The sequence below is a fragment of the Thamnophis elegans genome, chromosome 7 (genome assembly GCF_009769535.1).
Source record: "Thamnophis elegans isolate rThaEle1 chromosome 7, rThaEle1.pri, whole genome shotgun sequence".
Lineage (NCBI taxonomy): Eukaryota > Metazoa > Chordata > Lepidosauria > Squamata > Colubridae > Thamnophis > Thamnophis elegans.
Window position 1 is genome coordinate 71,586,292 of NC_045547.1, and position 18,445 is coordinate 71,604,736.

The following is an 18,445-nucleotide window of genomic DNA, read 5'->3' on the forward strand; positions in this document are numbered from 1 at the left end:
AACCAATCCAAATAATGATAATGATAATGATAATGAGAAGAATAAGAAGAAGAAGAAGAAGAAGAAGAAGAATAAGAAGAAGAAGAAGAAGAAGAAGAAGAAGAAGAAGAAGAAGAAGAAATCTGAATGTAATTACCCCATATTCGTCTGCAAGCTTGTCACTATACTGGCTGAGACATTCTTCAGCAGACATGAAATGACTTTTGCTAGCATTGACTTGGCGATTTGAACAGGCTCCACACAATCTGGAATCTGAAATAGTTATATCAATAACAATCCATATTATCCTTTTGCATGACATAGATTTGAATATTAATAGCGCTTCTGGTTGTCTTCTGCAAATGGCTCAGAGGTGGGTTCCTACCAGTTCACACTTATTCGGTAGAACCAGTTCATCAAATCTACCGAACCGGTTAGAAGAGGTTCCACCAGTGGACCCGGAAAGCAGGCCACACCTACAGAAGAGGTTCCAAAAATTTTTGAAACCCACCACTGGTCCTTGGATATGATTATTCTACACTATCAAGCTCATATTTATAAAACTCGGTGCCTCTGTGAAAGGTAAGGATGACTACTGCATTTGTGGTGCAATCAGAACATTTCATGTGTTGTTGTTTTAACGCAAACCAAAGATGCCTTTTAAAAAACAAGTTGACATCATATTCTTATGCATGCCAGTGCTGTGTGTGAGGTAATTTAAGGTGGTTCTGACAAGTGTCATCAGCATCTTCATATCTGATCACATGGGCGGCAAGCCACTCCCACAAAGGAGGCCACACCCACAGAGTAGGTTCGAACAATTTTTGAAACCCACCACTGAAATGGCTTCGTTGCATCGTAGGAGGGACAGAGATTTCCAGTTTCATATCACTCACAGGAGTCATTTCCCCCTGCAAGACAATTCCCCTTAAGGTGACACATATAACTGTAAAATCAGAGCTAGGCTTTGATCTCACATTTTCTCTGGCCATTTTGACTTTATCCCTTCCCTACAAACCCTTTTGCCATACATAGTACAGTGGGGCGACCTGAATGGAGAATAATATTTAATATTTGATGATCAACACAACATTGAAGTGGAAGTGTTTGTCCAGTGCAGAAATCTGTGAAATCAAAGCACTTCTGCAAAAGATGCTATGGTTTTTACTGCTTGACAAAAGGTGGCTTTGTTTGAGCTAATGAATGTTGTAAAATGCATCTTTTGACAGTGTTGTGCAGCTGAATTGTTTTGCTCTGTACAAATGCTTTTTAATTGTCATATGTAGAGTTTTTTTCTGGCTAATTTGTATGGTGTGATATTATTTGTTTTAAAGAAGGATCTTGTTCTAATTGCCATTTCACCTTACAGTCTAATCGGCCATTGCTAACAGGAATTCTGTAAGGCTGGGCACAATTAAGACTGCTAACAATACAACTAGAACAGTAAAATAAATATACAAACAATCTCTAATATTCACAGAGAACATGCTTAGAACTGGATGTTATGGGAGCAATAAGGCTGCTGATGCTCTGGGGATTATTTTCACAATGGGAAAATGTTTGCATAGGTGTGTGCATATGCACATCTGTATTTGCTTCAAACGTTTTGCTTACTGAGTGTTGGAGAGAAACCCAAATCTCTGGTATTTTAAGTAATCACGATACATAGAACAAAGAATAATAGAGTTTGAAGGGACCTTGGAGGTCTTCTAGCCCAACCCCCTGCTTGAGCAGGAGATCCTATACCATTTCAGACAAATGGCTGTTCAGTCTCTTTTTGAAAGCCTCCAATGATGGAGCACCCATAACTTCTGAATGCAAGCTATTCCATTGGTTGATTGTTCTCACCATTAGGAAAGTTCTCCATAGTTCTAGGTTGCTTTTCACCTTGGTTAGGTTCCAAAAATAGTTTCTTGTCTTGCCTTTTGGTGCTTTGGAAAATAGTTTTGACACCCCTCATCTTTGTAGGAGCCCCTCAAATATTGGAATAGTGCTATCACCCCAGTGGTGGGTTGCAGGCGGTTCGCTCCGGTACACATGTACCGGTGCCTGCCGGAAGCAGCAAACACTGTACCGGAACGGTGCTTTGGAGTGCCCTCCCGCCCGCCCTGTTCCTTACCTGTATTTGAAGGAAACGGGACCTCTGCTCACGCACGTGCAGAGTTCAGCGCCTGCGCGACGCTCCGCCGAGCAGCTGGAGCATTGCAGGCGGTGGGTGTGCATGCGGGCGCAGCGCTGGTGTACATGGTGCATGCCTGGCTCCCGTTGCAGCGTACCGGTTGCAACGGGAGCCAAAACCCACTACTGTATTACCTCTAGTCCTTCTTTTCATTAGACTAGACATACCCAATTCCTGTAACCATTCTTTATAAGTTTTAGCCTCCAGCCCACTAGTCATTATTATTTTTATTATTATAAAAAGAGCATTTTTATTGCTCTTTCCTGCACTCTTTCCAGAGTCTCAACATCTTTTTTATATTGTGATGACCAGAACTGGATGCAGTATCCCAAGTGTGGTCTTACTTAGATTTTGTAAAGCAGTATGAGAACTTCATTTGGTCTTGATTCTATCCCTCTGTTAATGCAGCCTAGGATTGCATTGGCTTTTTTTGACTGCTTCCTCATACTATTAACTCATATTTAAGTGATTGTCCACTAGGACTCAAAGATCCCTCTCACAGTTACTGGCATTAAGCCAGGTTTCATCTAGTCTATACTTATACAATTGGTTCTCCTTGCCTCTGTGTAAAAGCTTATTTTTCTCTACATTAAATTTCATTTTGTTAGACAGGGCCCGGTGTTTAAGTCTTCAATAAATGTTTTTCACACTCCCAGAAAGCTACGGAATTATGTCAATGGAAATCCAGAGGAGTTGTTGCCCAGTTAAGAATAGTAATTGGATCATCTAACCCTAAGCTTGGATTTAGTTTAGTAAATACAGTATATGGCCATTGGAACTAGTATTTTCAACAAATAACACTGGGAAATATTACATCCTGTCTGATTTATACAAGAGAAGTGGGGGAAAGATTCTATCACCAGTATTTAAAATAACACCAAAGTCTTTCCTTCCTTTCTTCCAAATCATAAAGATCACTCTCCTTCCTTTAAAACTAATTCAGCTTGACTTCAAGTCCTCCCTTCTCCATCATCCAGAAATTTTCAGGTTTTTCTTCTTTTTCAGGCCTGGTGAATAGCTGTTTAATAGTTCAATCATTACAGCTTTGTGCAATTCAAAAGATACCTAAAATAGTATCCTTTCAGTTCTTACTAGCTATTACTCCATAGATATGTCAAAAGCTAATCTGAGACACATTGGCATTCAGTTTAAACACTTCATTGCAAAGCCAAACCCTGATAAACATTTCTATAAATTTCTCTTCTCTCAACATAGGAGGTCTCTCCTGTTTGTACATAACTATAGGAGAAGGAATGGCAGACATTGGGGGCAGAGTTAAAAAAAAAGATTAGCCTAGAATCCCTACACAAAGTCCAACCTCCTTTGAATTCTGTTGACCCTTATCTAACCTCAAGCAGGTGTCAACCAGAGGTGGGTTCCTACCAGTTCGCACCTATTCGGTAGAACCGATTCATCAAATCTATGGAACCGCTTAGAAGAGGTTCCACCAGTGGACCCGGAAAGCGGCCACACCTACAGAAGAGGTTCCAAAAATTTTGAAACCCACCACTGGCGGGTGTGTAATGTCCCGCAGTTATCTATGCATTAATAATGATCTACTAATATTTCCTTATACATTTTAGGGACCTTTCCTTACATAATTGGTGTTTTCTTTCATACTTTTGGATTTCTAATTTTTGTTTCCATTAGTTGGCAATTGCTAAAACCAATCCCACGTGAAAAAGTATTCAAAGCCTTCTTGATTTTAATTGTCAATGTATTTATTCATGCATATTGTAATATTTATTCATTTACCTATCTCTGTTTTTCCACTGTTGTGCAAACACAATTCCAGTAGCGGCTAACATGTGTAAAATTAAATATATATTATACTCCCTTTCAAATAGCCAAAAAAATATTTCTGGTTTTAATTCCATATCTTGCTTTACAATTGCTTCTAACCGCTAACTTCTGAATAGCTACTTGGACCGACCTAAGTACTAATTCATAATTTCATATCCGGTCACATGGGCGGCAAGCCACTCCCATCCGGTCACATGGGCAGGAAGCCACTCCCATCCAGTCACATGGGTGGCAAGCCACTCCCACAAAGGAGGCCACACCCACAGAGTAGGTTCCAACAATTTTTGAAACCCACCACTGGTGTCAACCATCAGTTGAGAAGATTCTTGGGAATAGTCATGATTAGCAATACATCGGTTTAATTGTACCTTTATGTGTAGACCTGATCTTTCATGCCTGACAATACCAGGGAATTGCCAGCACCCTTTCTTTCGAATTTCACAGAATCCAAGTCTAAGGAATGCCCTTATTCATCCATTCCATTTTTTGATTAAACTATCCCAAGGATTAAAATATACCAAGTAGTTTTTAGCACCTCAGGTCCAGATTTAGTCAATCTGTCCATCCAGATTCATCTGGCAACAACCTTAAAATAAAAAGGATAACATATGACCAATTTCACTGGGTGCTACCTGACAAAAAGAAATTCAACATAGTTAAAAGTAAGGTTTTACACTTAGGCAAAAGATGATATTTCCTTCAAGCTGAGCTCAAATCCTGAGAACTATATGTACAAACCTGTAAAAAAAATTTTTGCCACACCACTAATGTGGTGGTTGTTCTTTATTCCATTATGGTTTTTTTTCCTATCCAATGTAGCCTACAACCATGGATTTTCCCATCCAAATACTAACCAGATATGGCTTCAATGGATCTATGGCTTTTCACTCTCTACAAGCATTAGCATTAGAGAATTGAGCAAGATACAGCATGTCTGTCTTCAATCCTGCTCCAAAGCTATTTGTGGAATTTCGAAAGCACAGGTTTTTTCACGATACCTTTCCCACTCATTAAGATTATCATGACAGACCCATCTTTAGATGCCATCAGCTTCTAAAGGGTGGACTAGGAGTGACATGATAGCAGTGTTCCAATATCTCAGGGGTTGCCACAAAGAAGAGGGAGTCAAGCTATTCTCCAAAGCACCTGAGGGCAGGACAAGAAGCAACGGGTGGAAAGTAATCAAGGAGAGAAGCAACCTAGAACTAAGGAGAAATTTCCTGACAGTTAGAACAATTAATCAGTCGAACAACTTGCCTCCAGAAGTTGTGAATGCACCAACATTGGAAGTTTTTAAGAAGATGTTGGATAACAATTTGTCTGAAGTGGTGTGGGTTTCCTGCCTAGGCAGAGGGTTGAACTAGAAGATCTCCAAGGTCCCTTCCAACTCTGTTATTCTATTCTATTCTATTCTATTCTATTCTATTCTATTCTATTCTATTCTATTCTATTCTAATGATTCTGGTTTGGAACCAGCCATCCATAGCTGTCATTGTAGAAAGTGCTTCAAGGAGATACCAGATATATAGCAGCTACTGTATTTTTCAAAGTATAAGACACACCTTTTTCCCTCAAAAAAGAGGGTGAAAATCTGGGTGCATCTTATACACTGAATACAGTATTTTTGGCATCCCAAAACCCCACCCCATTCACCAAAATGACCATGCATAGCCTTTAGGAGGCTTCCAGAGTGCTGGGGAGGGCAGAAATGAGTGGAAAACGGACCATTTGTTGCTCAATTTTGCTCCCCCCACCCCCAGCCGCACTCTATTAGCCTCCTAAAGCCTACGCATGCCCCCCCCCTTTTTTTTTTACAAAAACCGGGCCCATTTTTGCAAAACGTGCCATTTTGGGGAGGTCTGCAGAGTGCAAAATCTTTTTTTAAAAATCTTGGTGCGTCTTATACTCCGGTGCGTCTTATACTCTGAAAAATACAGTATATACTCCTTTCTACTCCTACTCCTTTCTAATATGTCAGAAAGCAATTAACTCCTTGAAGTGGCTCCAGTTGTGTTGTACAATAAAGCTGATTCCTTCCTAGTCATGTCCAGGTTCTGAGAAGCTTCAGCCAAGTTCCTGTCATCCTGATGCCTTTGAATAAAATGTGTGTTAGTTTGAAAAGATGTCATCAGGCCCTCTCTTATTTATTTTTTATTTTGTGCATAATACAAGAATTGAAAGGGATTAGTAAGGGTTTTTTTTTTTTTTGGCTTCTTGAATAGAGGAGAAAGTTTATTAGTTGCTGACAGAAGAGAATGTAACTCAAGCAGGACCACTGCCACTTTCTCTTCTTTTCAGTTCAGAAGATAAGACCAACACTAGTAGTGGTTGTACTTCTCAACTTGTCTAAACTACGGGTTTCTCACACCGCACAGCTGGCTGATCCCAGCTAGGCAGAAACAGAATGCTTCCTTGTTCATTCATTTCTCTGGAATTTGACAAGTGCATTACATATTTGGTAAAGATTTTATCACAAAATAGTTAATTTCCACCTGAATTTGAAAAAGCCAGGAAGTAGATGCAACATCCGTATCTCAGCATCAATATATTACTTAGCAATGTATTTTGCTCACCTTCAAACATTGCTACAAAATCAAGATAACTCAAGCCTCCAACTGGGAATCCTATTTTTTCAATTAATAGATTAAAATGATCATCACTCATTGGCATCTGAATATCCTCCAGCAACTGTCAGAGAGAGAAAAGATGACCAGATTATATAACACTGTGCAGGATACAAACCCTTGGAATGTCACTGGTAGCAACATAGCAATAGCAATAGCAGTTAGACTTATATATCGCTTCATAGGGCTTTCAGCCCTCTCTAAGCGGTTTACAGAGTCAGCATATCGCCCCCACAGTCTGGGTCTTCATTTCACCCACCTTGGAAGGATGGAAGGCTGAGTCAACCTTGAGCCAGTGAGATTAGAACTGCTGAACTGCAGATAACAGTCAGCTGAAGTGGCCTGCAGTACTGCACCCTAACCACTGCGCCACCTCGGCTCTTATCAACCAACATCAACCAATATACACAATATCTACTCTCTTGAATTGAATTCAAAATAGACAAATACCCATCATGCTAAACCAACAAAACTTTGTTTCAAGAAAGAGCCATTGATGCTTGAAAATGCACAAAATCCCCATCATTTAGTAAATTTGCAGCAACGTAGTTTGGTGTGGTTTTGAACATATAAAATTTGTAGAAACTGCTAGTTAAAAATACAGTAAGAGAACTGAATTCAGTTTGCCATTCTCTCCACTTAATAATTCCAACTCTCCCCACCTTTTCTAATTTGAGCGTGTTCTTTTGTGTTTGTACAGTATTTTTTTTTAGTCCTTTTGTAATGGCTTCAGTGGTAATTGTTCTTGCAATTCTATTTCATTTTACTGATGTACCATTGGAAAAAAAAAAGAAACATTGAATGGCTGACTGGCTTAAAAACGTGGAAAAAAAGTGAGAATGTGCTAATTAACAAATTATCACTCTTCGGGAGATTTTGAAAGCCTTTAAAAAGAGATTAGCAGCTTTGTATTTTAGTATAGCTTTTTGCTATCAGATCGAATGTTTAATTTTAGAGCTACAAGAGCGGAGAAATGAGAAAGAAACAATTCATTTCCTTGCGGTGTATTGTTGAGTTAATCCAAGAGAAACAGTTGTGCTGGGATGGCATGATGGAATTCCCAGACATAACCCCATTTCATGGGCATTGTTGCAACTGCAAGAACAAGACCCTTTCTGAAATCAAGAGAGAAGATGCCCATATACCGTATTTCATTCAAGTATCTTCACTTAAGAGTACCAGCATACAAAAATATAACAGTAGCAATAGCATTGAGATTTATATACCACTTTACAGTGCTTTACAGCCCTCTCTAAGCCATTTACAGAGTCAGCCTATTGCCCCCAACAATCTGGGTCCTCATTTTACCCACCTCGGAAGGATGGAAGGCTGAGTCAACTTTGAACTAGTCAGAATCAAATTGCTGAATTGCTAGTAGCCGGCAGTCAGCAGAAGTTGCCTGCAGTATTGCATTCTAACCACTGTACCACCACGGCTCATGATAGATAGCAATAGCAATAGTAATAGCACTTAGACTTATATACCACTTTGCAGTGCTTTTACAGCCCTCACTAAGTGGTTTACAGAGTCAGCCTATTGCCGCCTCAACAATCTGGGTCCTCATTTTACCCACCTCGGAAGGATGGAAGGCTGAGTCAACCTTGAGTCTGGTGAGATTCAAACTGCCAAATTGTAGACAACCGGCAGTCAGTAGAAGTAGCCTGCAGTACTGCATTCTGACCACTGCACCACCACAACTCTTAAAAATATCCAGTTATATCAGTGGTGTGTTATTTACATCCAGGTTGTAAAGAAAGGGCTTGTGGCTTTGATTCTGCTGCTTTGAGGCTGAATTCTTGTCCACCCTCAATGTCCCTAAACTGGGATTTAAATTGTGTTTTTAGGCAAAGGGTCCGCTAAATGCCCTTCAAATATGTTTCTTTGCCCCTCAGTGCAAAATTCTCTTGCGTGGGACTGAGTTTCATGGCGTCTTTTGATACCTAAACCTTTTCTAAACATGACGAAGTCCAAGGTACAAAATGAAGATGGTAACAGAAAATGTAAGCAATGCTATGTGGAAATGATATGAGTGGGAGCAGAGGTGGTATTCAACAAGTTCTGACCAGTTCTGCAAAACCGGTAATGGAAATTTTGAGTAGTTTAGAGAACCAGTAAATACCATCTCTGACTGGCCCTGCCCCCATCTATTCTCTGCCTCCCGAGTCCCAGCTGATCAGGAGGGAATGGGGATTTTGCAGTAACCTTCCCCTGGAGTGGGGAGGAAATGGGGATTTTGCAATATCCTTCCCTTGGAGTGGGAGGGAATGGAAATTTTGCAATATCCTTCCCCTGGAGTGGGGAGGAAATGGGGATTTTGCAATATCCTTCCCCTGAAGTGGGAGGGAATGGGGATTTTGCAATATCCTTCCCCTGGAGTGGGGAGGGAATGGAAATTTTGCAATATCCTTCCCCTGGAGTGGGGAGGAAATGGGGATTTTGCAATATCCTTCCCCTGGAGTGGGAGGGAATGGGGATTTTGCAATATCCTTCCCCTGGAGTGGGGAGGGAATGAGGATTTTGCAATATCCTTCCCCTGGAGTGGGGAGGAAATGGGGATTTTGCAATATCCTTCCCCTGGAGTGGGGAGGGAATGGGGATTTTGCAATATCCTTCCCCTGGAGTGGGGAGGGAATGGGGATTTTGTAATATCCTTCCCCTGGAGTGGGGAGGAAATGGAGATTTTGCAATAACCTTCCCCTGGAGTGGGGAGGGAATGGGGATTTTGCAATATCCTTCCCCTGGAGTGGGGAGGGAATGGGGATTTTGTAATATCCTTCCCCTGGAGTGGGGAGGAAATGGAGATTTTGCAATAACCTTCCCCTGGAGTGGGGAGGAAATGGGGATTTTGCAATATCCTTCCCTGGAGTGGGGAGGGAATGGAGCGTTTACAGTATCCTTCCCCTGGCACACCCACCAAGCCACACCCACCAAGCTATGCCCACAGAACCGGTAATAAAATATTTTGAATCCCACCCCCCCTAAACTATTTACAGACTTTTCGTAAGACCAAGATATAAGCAGTGCCCTAAGCGGAGAAGCCATCAAGAAAAAAGACATCACAGAAACATCAGTTGGAATGACCGAGAGTAAATTAAAGTGAAATTAAGAAGCTATCTAGAGAAAAGACAAAAGACTAAGTTGGTTTGAATGAGCAAGAGTAAATTAAAATGAAATAAGGTTCTATTTACCTTGCGGAAATCAGTTTTAGTCAACTTCCCGCTAGCTTGCTTGTTATAAGCAAGGAAGGCATCCCTCATGCACATTTCCTGATGCAGGATCCCATCCCTCAGCCTTTCAAGGACTTCATCAACAGTTCTATTCCTGGCTTGTTTGTAGATGTGGTCTTCAATTTGCTTCATTCTAAAACTGGAAGAATGATTAACAGGGGCATCTGCATGGTAAGGCCCAGAGAGTCAGGATGATGGCTGTGATGGTGTGAGTGAAACTCCATCCTTTAAGCGCATTGGAGTAAGAAGACACAACTCTTCCCACAGCTAGATAAGCTTATGGCAATGCTGGGTTTCAGATCCCGGTGTAACCAGTATGGTGCAACGGGGCCCAGAGTGCCCCACATGCACGCGTGGAGCACACGGGCACACACAGGCAGCGCGCACATGCGTCCTTACCTCCACGATGCCTCCGCGATGCTCTAGCTGCTCAGCAGAACGTCGCACAGGCGCCGTATGCTCCGTGCGCGGAATACAGGTAAGGAGCTCGGGCAGGCGGGTGGGCCCTCCGGAGCACCGTATCGGAATGGTACCCGGTGCTCCTGGCAGGCACTGGTATGCCCGTACTGGGGCGTACCACCTGCAACCCACCACTGGCTTACGGGGTGATGTTGGTCTAGTTGTGCTCTCAGTCTCTCTCACAAGGCAGTTTGTGATTAAAATTAAGGAGGGAATTAAGGGAACCCCTAACGGAAAAGTAATATATGAGTGAACACATCCACTAGGAACCATGATAGATGAAGACATCACATATAGTACTTACCTGTGTTTATAGTTATTTATCAGGCATTCAGAGATATGCCTTTTCTAAATCTCCTTTCAAAAATATCTAAGCCACCAGTCTTAATTTTATCCAGAGTCAATGAATATCCTAAACCAATAAGTGCAAAAGTGATTTTGTTGGGTCAAGCATTATACAATATTAATCTAATATTGAAATACTTATAAGATGTCATAATAATATCTTTTTTCCTTCTGAGTCTGCAGCTGGTTAATTTCTCTGGGCAACGCCTGGAGTTCTGCTATGAAACTGAGAATCCTATTAGTCCACTGCCAGAATTACATTAGGCTTAAAGTCTCCACTGGGTAGAACAGGAGTGTCAAAGTCACATCATGGTGGTGTCACGTAAAGTATCAGGACTACCCCGCCCCCTTTGCTAAACCGGGCATGGCCGTGACCAGCGTGTGATGCACCTGGCATCTTAAAGTTGCCAAGGTTGAGTAATGCTCAGTTAGAAGAATCTGTGGAAGGCAATGTAGATAAATGGTTCATTCATACCTTTAATGCACTGATGGGCATTATGGAGGACAAGGCCATTGCTGGCTACAAAAGCTCTACATTTTCACTTAAAATAAAGCTTTTCTTTATTAATGCTTCTCTCAGAAGACAACAAAAGAGCAATCAATCTGAACTGCAGCTCCAAGCTAGAAGAGGGGGGGGGGTATTAAATATGCAAATTAAACAATGACAAAGAGACATTTGAGTCAAGCAAGACCGCTAGGGGATCTGCGTGGTTTTCTTAAGCAACAATATTATTGTATTGTGTAGTATTATTGCTTAAGAAATAACTTCTCAACTTCCCAGTCTAGCTTTCTGTGTGGTCTCCCTTCCAACCACTAACCAGATGTGACTCTTGCTTACTTTTCTGAGATCATTTTAGGCCCCTGAGATGCTTTGATTTGCTTAGAGCAGATGAAGGCCATAATTATGACGTGTCTACTTTAGCAGTCCCAGATGGGCTACCTTTCTGATGGGCTACCTTTCTGGAAGATCCATTGGCTTCTTCTCCTCTGCCTGCTGAGTCTCTCGTGGTGAAGAGGTGCTGGTGGTGTCAGCTGTTAATTCTTTTGGCAAGTCGGACACTCCTAAACTGTGCAAGAGCATCTTGTAGAGAACTCCTTCTGTAGTATCATCCTGGTATTTCTGGTACAGCCTGTACATCACCAATTCAAAACAATTATGATCAATGTTTGATAAATAATACATCTCATAAATGTAACCCTCTCTGTCCCTTTATATCAGTGGTGGGTTTCAAAATTTTTCAGAACCTCTTCTGTAGGTGTGGCCTGCTTTGTGGGAGTGGCTTGCCGGCCATGTGACTGGGTGGGAGTGGCCAACTTGTAAAATGTGGTGAAACTCACTTAACAATGCTCTTGCTTAGCAACCAAAATGTTGGCTCAGAAACTCTGGCATTTGAAGCACGCAAGTCTTAAAGCTGTCAAGTTACAAGACCCTTGCACCCCTAACCCTTTAGGAAAAAAAAAACCTGTGGTGGTCAAACCTGACAGCTTTAGGACTTGTGGACTTCAACTCCCAGAATTCCTCCTCCAGTCATGTTGGCTCAGGAACTCCGGCATTGAAGCATGCAGGTCTTAAAGCTATCAAGTTACAAGTCCCTTGAATCCCTAACCCTTTAGGGGGGAAAAAACCCAGTGGTGGTCAAACTTGACAGCTTTAGGACTTGTGGACTTCAACTCCCAGAATTCCTCCTCCAGTCAGGTGAGGGAGCTGGAACCAGTTCTAAACGGCACTGTAGATTTGTGGAACCCCTTCTATAGAAGAGGTTAGAACTGGCAGGAACCCACCCCTGCTTTATATTCATGTACCAAAGTCTTTATATTTCTTTGTGCCAAAAGAATTCTTGTATGGTTGTGCTGCTAATCAACTAAAACTTCACTGGTGATAAAGAACAAAGAGATATGATTCACATGGTAAAACACCTTCAATGATTTCCTTTGCTCTTTCGAGAACTAGCTTTCTGATTTCTGCTCTTACATGGTTTTCTTGGGTTGCATTTTTTAAACTGTGAATAGTCCAGTGAATATGTTAAGTGCTTCATAAGTTGAATAAATATTTTTTTAAAAAAAATCAAAAACAGATTTAGAAAAAACCCTCCAAGAACAGTTGCTGAATAATTCTTTTCACAGCAAATCAGATATCTTTTAAGTCGGCTCAAATGTAAGGTTAACCAATAAATAACCTCTGCTGCACCAGAAAATAACATTTCATTAAAGGAGGGGGGAAAATTGCCACATTTAAAATATATGAAAGGGAGAATGGGACAGACAGAACTTCTACTAACCGGACTGCCCATTTAGATTTCAGTTGATGTGAACATACAGGACCTCAGCATTACAGGAAAATAGATACAAAGATGAATACAATCTGCAGAATTGCATGTAATGAAACATCTTTAATCTCATTACTGCTTTTCATTCTGAATCTCACCTGCCAAATAACCATCTGCAACACATATGCCAGACACCCAGTCTCAGCAGCAAAAAAATTGCCATATGCCCCAAAGAGGTGCAGCAGGACCTAATTAAGGCCAAAAATGCTATCTGCTGTAAATCACAAAAGCAGAAGCCTTAACTGTTTGACCTACATCTCCTGGTTATAAAACCTGCAAGAGTCTTCTTGCCATCTATTCTCAGAATGCTTAGAAGTCATGTCAACTTGACTTCTGTAACAATGAATGCTGAATTTCTCAGCAGCTCTGTGTTTGTGAAGGAACAGTGCCATCCACTGTTCCTTGGCATAATCAGGTGAATTTGGATAAGGGCCTTTCACCACTGCTGAAGGGGGCTCTCCCTATTCCTTTGCCTTGACTTCCATCTCTGGCCTCGGTTTCTAGTTCATGGTTTCCAAGGGAAGAGAGAATAGAATAGAATAGAATAGAATGGAATGGAATGGAATGGATGGGGAGCGGAGTGAAGCAGAGCAGAGCAAAGCAGAGCAGAGCAGAACAGAGCAGAACAGAACAGAACAGAACAGAACAGAACAGAATAGAATGGATCTTGGAGGTCTTCTAGTCCTGCTTAGGCAGGAAACCCTAAACCATTTCAGACAAATGGTTGTCTAATCTTTTCTTAAAAACTTCCAGTGTTGCAGCATCCACAATTTCTGGAGGCAAGATTAATTGTTCTAACTGTCAGGAAATTTCTTCTTATTTCTAAGTTGCTTCCCTCCTTAATTGGTTTCCATCCATTGCCTCTTGTCCTGCCTTCTAGTCCTTTGGAGAATAGCTTGACTCCCTCTTCTTTGTGGCAACCCCTGAGATATTGGAAGACTGCTCTCACGAGACAAAGCCCAGTAGATTTTATGTTTCTACAGCACATTCCTTGAGATTGCTATGGATGGTTAGAATAAGAGCTGTTGTAACTTTAGTCACTAAACAAAAGGCTAAGTCACTAAATTGAGGACTACCTGTATAACCCAGGATTACACTGCACACAACTGTCTGTAATGGATCTCTCAGAACCTGGGGAAGAGTGTGGGAATTTACAAAACAATACACAACCAGAACCTTTGCACATTCTCCCATTTCAGAAAAGTGAGCGGCAACTTCCCCATAACTCCAAGAGGCAGTCAGCAAGAAGATTCTCACTGTAACACACTATTGACTGATGGAGCATTAAAATGCATAAATCCAGTTTCCAAGACTCTGTAATCTAATCCCTTCTTCTCTAATAAAGCTGTTAATAAAACTGAATGAAACTTGTCATCATCCTAATGGTAAAGGTAAAGGCTTCCCTCACACATAGGTGTTAGTCATTCCCAACTTTAGGGAGCGGTGCTCATCCTTGTTTCAAAGCTGAAGAGCCAGCGCTATCCAAAGACGTCTCTGTGGTCATGTGGCCGGCATGACTCAAAGCTGAAAGCGCACAGAATGCTGTGACCTTCCCACCAAAGGTGGTCCCTATTTTTCTACTTACAATTTTACGTGCTTTCGAACTGCTAGGTTGACAGAAGCTGGGACAAGTAACAGGAGCTCACTCCATTACGCAGCACTAAGGATTCGAACTGCCGACCTTTCTGATCGACAAGCTCAAGCACTGAGCCACTGCCTACCATTACTAGTCTAATGCTAAGTTGCTGCAAAGGGGTCTGAAATTATTATCTGTCTTAGAAGGTAGATATTTGCACAACTCCCAATGTCAAAATTGCTGAAAATAATTTTACTTATTTACTTATTAGATTTTTAGTCTGCTACCACCTTAAACCCAGGCAGTTTGCAGAAACAAAACAATATATCTGACTTTCTGCTATTTTAAAGTACTGGATTTGTGGGAAATTTAGTGACTTAACCTGCAGGGCACTGGCTACCAGGACATTTTACAGAAGGCACAGTAAATGGAAAGTGGAAGGTGTAAATATGCCTGGTTTCTTTGTACTTATACTGTAATTCATATTGTTGAAAGTTGCCAAACTGGCAAGATTTATTTATTTCATCAATCCATTTGTGCCTGCTGCAATCCAAAGGAGTTTCAATATTCACAACAACAGACAATAATGCAATAAAACATCCATGGTGTAAACATAAAATCAATCCTTAAAAATACACAAATCAAATATAGAACCATCTACCATATGCCTGCATCGTCTTATTTACTAGACTAGAAGAGGCTCTCTGGAGCAATTCAGTCTTGAACAGTTACCAGAAGGTCTGTGACATCCTGGTCATTGTCATGTTCAGTCAGAAAGCTACTCCATTATATGGATGAAGACACACACCCAAAAAACAGGTCCCCTTAGTTCTATGCTTTTAGCATATTAGCATTTTAGCATGTTGACTTTGGCTTCAGATTTTGAGATCCTCAGTTTTATCTGAGCTATACAAATGACTTCCCATCTAGTCCCTCAATGCGACAGAGGTTTCTGAGCACTTTGAGGTGGGCCAGGTCAGAAAAATATTCTGCAAAAGTTTGATGGGAAGTCTCCTTTGTTGAAATTGGCTCAAATAATCGGCTCTTGCAGGACTGCCTGTGTTTTCCCTTTCCTCCCTCTTTTAACCAGAGAGTTAACAGATTTAACAGATTAACAGAGTTGGAAGGGACCCTATAGGTCATCTAGTCCAACACACACACCCCAGCTCAAACAGGAGGCCCTACACCATTTCTGACAAATGGCAGTCTAATCTCTTCTTGAAAGTCTCAAGTGATGAAGCCCTCACAACTTCCGAAGGCAACTTCTGTTCCATTGGTTGATTGTTCTCACTCTCAGAAAGTTCCTCCTTATTTCTAGGTTGAATCTCTCCTTGGTCATTCCATCCATTATTCTTTGTCTGGCCTTCAGGTGCTTTGGAAAATAGCTTGACCCCCTCCTCTCTATGGCAGCCCCTCAAATATTGGAATCATGTCTCCCCTGGTTCTTCTCTTCACTAGAGTAGCCATGCCCAGTTCCTGTAACCTTTCTTCATAAGTTTTAGTCTCCAGTCCCCTAACCATCCTGGTTGCTCTTCTCTGCACTTTTTCCAGGGTCTCAACATTAAGCAACACTTAGTCTGAATTTCTGCCATTTTCTTTGTTTCCTGGCTTAAAGCATATTCATACAGGTGTTGCTGAAAAAAATCTATGCATAGTTTTTGCAAAGTCATCTCTGTTACTCTGTACAACCAACTTCCCTCTAGATGTTCCACTTGTTCCCAAGTGCATGGAAGTAGTAGTAGTTTTTTCCACAACTGAAATGGATATGATTAGCCTAAAGAAGAGAGGCTAATGGCAAACAATCTCCCAGTCCTTAATGCGATGTCTCAGGGAAGAGGGTGTAAACTTATATTCCATACTACCTCCATAGTAGAACAAGTCTCAATGGGTGGAAGCTTTATAGAGGGATATGGAAACTCAAAATAAAGAATTTCCTCATCATGAGAGCTATGAAGCAGCAGAACAGCTTCCCTCCTGGAATTGTGGGAGTTCCATCACAAGAAAGATTGAACAACTATTGATCTGAAATGGTCTGACTATTTCTGTTCTCGGCAGAAGATTGGACTAGATGACCTTTAAAGTCCCCAAAACAATTTTGTTAATAATTAGCAATAGCACTTAGACTTATATATCACTTTATGGTGCTTTACAGAGAGAGCATCTTGCCCCCAACAATCTGGGTCCTCATTTTACCGAACTTGGAAGGATGGAAGTCTGAGTCAATCTTGAGCCTATCAGAATCGAACTCCTGGCAATAAGCAGAAACGATCTGTAATACCACATTCTAACCACTGTGCCATCAGAGGTGGTATTCAGCAGGTTCGGACTGTTTGAGCCAACCGGTAGCAGAAATTTTGAGTACTTTGCAGAACTGGCAAATACCACCTCTGGTTGGGCCCGCAATCCCGCCCCCATCGTTCTTTTTCCTATATTCCCTTGTTTTTTACCTCATCTGATTTGTGCGGCAGAGCAGATACCAGCGCCTCAGCTGAGCCAAAAAAGCAGCTCAGCTCACCAGCGCTGACATCGAGGGCAGTCTTTGAGTGATGCGCAACGCGCTCTCTCATAGAACTGGTAGAGAAAGATTTGGAATCCCACCACTGTGCACCACCATGGCTAAATAATTCCAAGTGTGGAAGAGCTGGCTTAATTTGAAACAAGCTGTTTGAATCACTTCATGGGTATTCTGGCCTTAAACAGCTCTACTCAAGCATGATGCAATTCCAAAGGTCCAATGTATTTGGTTTTACACTCAAAATCATCACTGTATGCTTGAAAGAGGGTACTACCAGTGGTGGGTTCTGGATCCCGTCACAACCTGTATTTAGAGAACCTAGAACTACACCGCCTACAATCTGACCTAAGTGTAATACACAAAATTATCCGCCACAATGTCCTACCTGTCAATCAGCTTCAACCACCATAATACACGAGCAAACAATATATACAAACTCAAGGTAAACCGCTCCAAACTCAATTGTAGAAAATATGAATTCAGCAACAGAATGGTCAATGCCTAGAATCAGAGGTGGGTTCCTACCAGTTCGCACCTATTCAGTAGAACCGGTTCATTAAATTTACCGAACAGGTTAGAAGAGGTTCCACCAATGGACCCGGAAAGCAGGCCACACCTACAGAAGAGGTTCCAAAATTTTTTGAAACTTACCACTGCCTAGAATGCACTACCTGACTCTGTTGTTATATCCCCAAACCCCCATAATTTTAATCTTAACTGTCTACTGTTGACCTCACCCCATTCCTAAGATGTCTGTAAAGGGGGCGTGCATAAGCGCACCAGTGTGCCTACTGTTCCTATCCTACTGTCTCCATTTATTCATTTCCTTTCTTCATGTCCATGTTTATGCTTATACCCAGGGGTGGGTTCCTGCCAGTTCTAAGCTCTTCTATAGAAGAGGTTCCACAAATCTACAGCACCGTTTAGAACCGGTTCCAGCTCCCTCCCCCCGCCTGTCCGCACATCATCAAGATGAAGAGCGAGAGGAGGAATTCTGGAAGTTGAAGTCCACAAGTCTTAAAGCTGTCATGTTTGAACACCCCTGGGGTTTTTTTCTAAAGAGTTAGGGGTGCAAGGGTCTTGTAACTTGACAGCTTTAAGATTTGCACACTTCAGTGCCAGAGTTCCTGAGCCAACATGACTGGGGGAGGAATTCTGGGAGTTTGAGTTCACAAGTCTTAAAGCTGTCAAGTTTGAATACCCCTGGGGTTTTTTTCTAAAGGGTTAGGGGTGCAAGGGTCTTGTAACTTGACAGCTTTAAGGGTGCTTCAAATGCCAGAATTTCTGAGCCAACATTTTGATTGCTAAGCAAGAGCATTGTTAAGTGACTTTCACCAGATTTTACAAGTTGGCCACACCCACACAGTCACATGGCTGGCAAGCCACTCCCACAAAGCAGGCCACATCTACA

General features: G+C 41.7%; 1 protein-coding gene across 1 annotated transcript in view; it reads right to left on the bottom strand.

Moving 5' to 3' along the window:
* The window catches only part of EFCAB6 (EF-hand calcium binding domain 6), a 144,411-nt gene that overhangs the window by 67,944 nt on the left and 58,022 nt on the right, over positions 1 to 18,445 (bottom strand). Inside the window, exons 14-17 of the mRNA XM_032222120.1 lie at positions 11,573 to 11,746; positions 9,774 to 9,945; positions 6,535 to 6,649; positions 137 to 252 (exon numbers count right to left, since the gene is read on the bottom strand). Of these exons, the coding sequence (XP_032078011.1) occupies positions 137 to 252; positions 6,535 to 6,649; positions 9,774 to 9,945; positions 11,573 to 11,746 (577 nt within the window). The remainder of the gene's footprint in view (positions 1 to 136; positions 253 to 6,534; positions 6,650 to 9,773; positions 9,946 to 11,572; positions 11,747 to 18,445) is intronic.